At 38.7% G+C, this 3,595-nt stretch overlaps 1 protein-coding gene across 1 annotated transcript; it reads left to right on the top strand.

Moving 5' to 3' along the window:
• Positions 1–274: 274 nt before the first annotated feature.
• LOC147488055 (uncharacterized) lies at positions 275–1,648 on the top strand. Its single transcript, XM_086574244.1, has 3 exons — positions 275–387; positions 544–1,065; positions 1,336–1,648. Exons 1-3 carry the CDS (start codon positions 275–277, stop codon positions 1,646–1,648), a joined length of 948 nt encoding a protein of 315 aa, XP_086430370.1.
• The last annotated feature ends 1,947 nt before the right edge of the window (positions 1,649–3,595 follow it).

Genomic DNA, 3,595 nt, shown 5'->3' with positions numbered 1-3,595 from the left:
TGAGGAGAGCATTTCTCAACCTTAGCCTCTGGCCATGGATGACTCAACTGTGAAGAGGCATCTAAACTTCACTCTCAAGCAACAAAACAAAGGTGACTACTCCAAAGGTCCTAGGGGTTCTACTAGTGGATATGGTGGTGATGACAGTTTAAGTGATGCAAGTGGTGGTTCGAGTAGCAGTGGAGCTGCCTCCAGGGTTCGCGGTGGCTGTCCCCAAACAGCTGCCTCTTCAGAAATGATACAAGCCTGAAATTACAGGGGAATAGGGTCCTCCATGACAATTGAAAATTTAAAGGATCTTGTGAGGCAACACCAACCTGATATTATTTGCTTGTCTGAAACAAAAGTAGGGGAAAGTAGGATCAATATGTTAAGTAAGGTGATAAAGTATGACAACTCTTTCTGTGTTTCGACTTTTGGACTTCGAGGGGGTCTGGCTTTTCTTTAGAGAACGACAGTCAATCTGGAAGTGCTAGGAGCCACTGCAAACCAAATAACAAGTAAATTTTCTAATTATAACAGTCTTACTCCTTGGTTTTTTAGCTTTGTTTATAGTGACCCTAATGCTAATCTTAGGCATAGATTTTGGAATGAGCTAAGAGAAACTGCACCTTTTATACCTGGTCCTTGGATTATTTTTGGTGATTTTAATGCCATTAGATCTCTTGATGAAAAAATAGGGGGAAGGTCTATTTTTACTAATTGCATGTTTGAGTTCAACTCTTTGATTAATGATTTGGGTCTGGTAAATCTAGGCTATAAAGGCCCCAAGTTCACCTGGAATAATAACAGAAAGGTAAAAGATAACATCCTTGAAAGGTTTAATCGTGTCTTTGCCACTGCTGAATGGATGGATCTTTTTCCAAGTATGGTTGTTAAAAATATAGTTAATGTTACATCTGATCACTTATCTCTTATGATTCATCTTAAGCCTAAGGTGGAGAATGCGGATAGGCCTTTTAGATTCTATGATATGTGGCTTAAGGATGACTCCTATAAGCTTGTTATTGATAAGGCTTGGAATGAGGTTACTCATGATCTACTTGACTGGAAAGTTATTCACAGGTTACATAATACTCATAAAAGTTTAAAAAATTGGAATAAGAAAGCGTTTGGCAATATTTTTCATAACATCAAAAGAATTCAAAAAGATCTTGATAGGGTTCTTTAGAAAGCCTTCAATCCTATCAATCATGAGAAAGCTAAGAAGTTAAAGGCTAGTTTGTTTGATTGGTATGAAAAGGAGGAAGGCTTCTGGAAACAGAAATCTTGCGAGCACTAGATTAAAGAGGGACGAAGGAATACTAAGTTTTTTCACCTGTCTACTATTTACAGAAGAAGAAAAAATAATATTGATAAGATTAAGAATAATGAGGGCAATTGGAAGGAGGGTAGACAGGAGGTGGGTATAGCTGTTAAAGAATATTTTGATGATATATATGCTTCTGATAATCCTGCTATTAATGATAATATCCTTAATCTGTTCTCTCCTTGTATTATTGATAGAGAAAATGAGATTCTTACTACTTGCCCCACTGGGGATGATATCTGGCATGTTGTGAAAAAGATGGGGGCTCTGAAAGCCCGATGTCCCACGGGTTTTCTACGCATTTTCTTTGATGGATGTTATTGGGCCATATATTATTGATTGTGTTAAGCATTTTTTTACTCAAAGTTGCATGAACCCTAGTTTCAATGAAACTTTTATTGCTTTAATTCCAAAAATCTCTAATCCTGACCACATGTCCAAGTTTAGACCTATAAGCTTGTGTAATTTTTACTATAAGATAATTGCTAAGATTCTGGCTAATAGACTTAAGGCTCATATTAACAAGATTGTCTCTCCTTTTCAAGGACCTTTCATAAAAGGCAGAAGCATAAGGGATAATATTGGCCTAGCTAGTGAGATTTTTCATAATATGAAGCATATGAAAACAAAAAAAGGGTTTGTGTCCCTTAAGATGGATATGGCCAAAGCCTATGATAGAGTTGAATGGTCCTTCATAGATAACATTTTCCAAAGGTTGGGGTTTTATGATAAGTGGACACTTCTCATCTCCCAGTGTCTTTCTACTATTTCTTATAGAGTGTTGTTGAATGGTTCTCCTTTAGAGAAGTTCAATCCTGACGGGGGTCTTAGACAAGGAGATCCGCTCTCCCCGTATCTTTTTATTCTGGTGTATGAAGCTTTATCCAGAATGGTTGCAAAGGCTAAGAGTAATTGGGATATCCATGGCATTAAGATCAGAAGGAATGCTCCCCCCATTACTCATCTCCTTTATGCGAATGTTCTTATCATGTTCACTAAAGCTAATCTAGCTGAAAGTGGAAAGCTTAAGAGCATCCTTGAGGAGTATTGTGAAGCTTCTGGACAAAAGATAAATTTTGGTAAGTCTAGTATTTTTTGTAGTAAAAATGTTCATAAAATGCATAGTAAGATTTTAAAAAGATTTTGGAAAATGAGATTATTTGAAAGAAAAGATAAGTATATGGGGGTTCCCATTGTTCTTTCCCATAAGAAGAAAAAAGACTTTGATTATCTAGTTGATAGAGTGCATAGTAAGATAAAAGGGTGGCGAGCAAAAGTCCTTGCTCAAGCTAGGAGGACTACCCTCATACAAGTTATGGCCTAGGCCACACCTCTTTTTGTTATGGCCACATATAAGCTCCCTCGATCTACTTGTCAGAAGATCGATAGAGCTTGTAGAAATTTCTGGTGGCATGGTAAAAAAGATAGCAATAGCATCCACACCATTGGGTGGGATGATATATGCAAACCCAAAGCCTTGGGAGGCCTGGGGCTAAGAAAAGCTGGTAATATGAACATGGCTATGCTTGCAAAGCTGGCCTGGAAAGCTATTAATGATAACACTTCTATATGGGCAAATACTTTCCTAGCTATATATGGAAAGAACTGGTTTGATATAAAAGTTGAACCCCCTCCTAGGGCCTCTTGGTTCTGGAAAGGAGTCCATAGAACTACCAGGGATATATTCCCAGGGCTAATTTAGAGCATTGGAAAGGGGGACAAGGTAAATATCTTAAAGCAACCTTGGCTCCTCCTTAATGATGATCCCATTACTTTGGGAGAGGTGCTACTTGGCAAACTAGACCTTGAGGACCTCAATGTGAAGGATTTGATGCTAGGGGATGCCTCTGGGTGGGACTATCACAAGATTGATAGGCTGTTCCCACCAGAGATAGCAGTCCTTATTAAGCAAGTGGTGATTAGACCCTCCACTCTGGCAATTGACACAGTCAGATGGGGGGTACCAGGAATGGTTGACTATCTGTGAAGTTTGCTTATCAATTTTTGAATAAATTTGGTTGGCAAGGGGGAACATCCTCCTTTAACCTCAAGAGCATAAAGACTCTTCGGGGAACCAAGTTGCCAGCTAGCAACCAACTCTTTCTCTAGAAATTGTATATGCACATTCTCCCTACAAGAAATGTGTTGACCAGACACAACTTAAAAGGGTACTTTACTTGTCCTCTTTGCTGGACTGAACCAGAAGATCCAATTCACTTGTTTTTTCAAAGTGAGTGGATTAAGCTGGTTTGGTTTGCATCTGAGTTGGGAGCAAGGGTGGAGGCT

The sequence above is a fragment of the Coptis chinensis genome, chromosome 7, assembly GCF_015680905.1.
Source record: "Coptis chinensis isolate HL-2020 chromosome 7, ASM1568090v1, whole genome shotgun sequence".
In the NCBI taxonomy this organism is placed as follows: domain Eukaryota; kingdom Viridiplantae; phylum Streptophyta; class Magnoliopsida; order Ranunculales; family Ranunculaceae; genus Coptis; species Coptis chinensis.
This window is presented reverse-complemented; position numbering and strand designations above follow the sequence as displayed.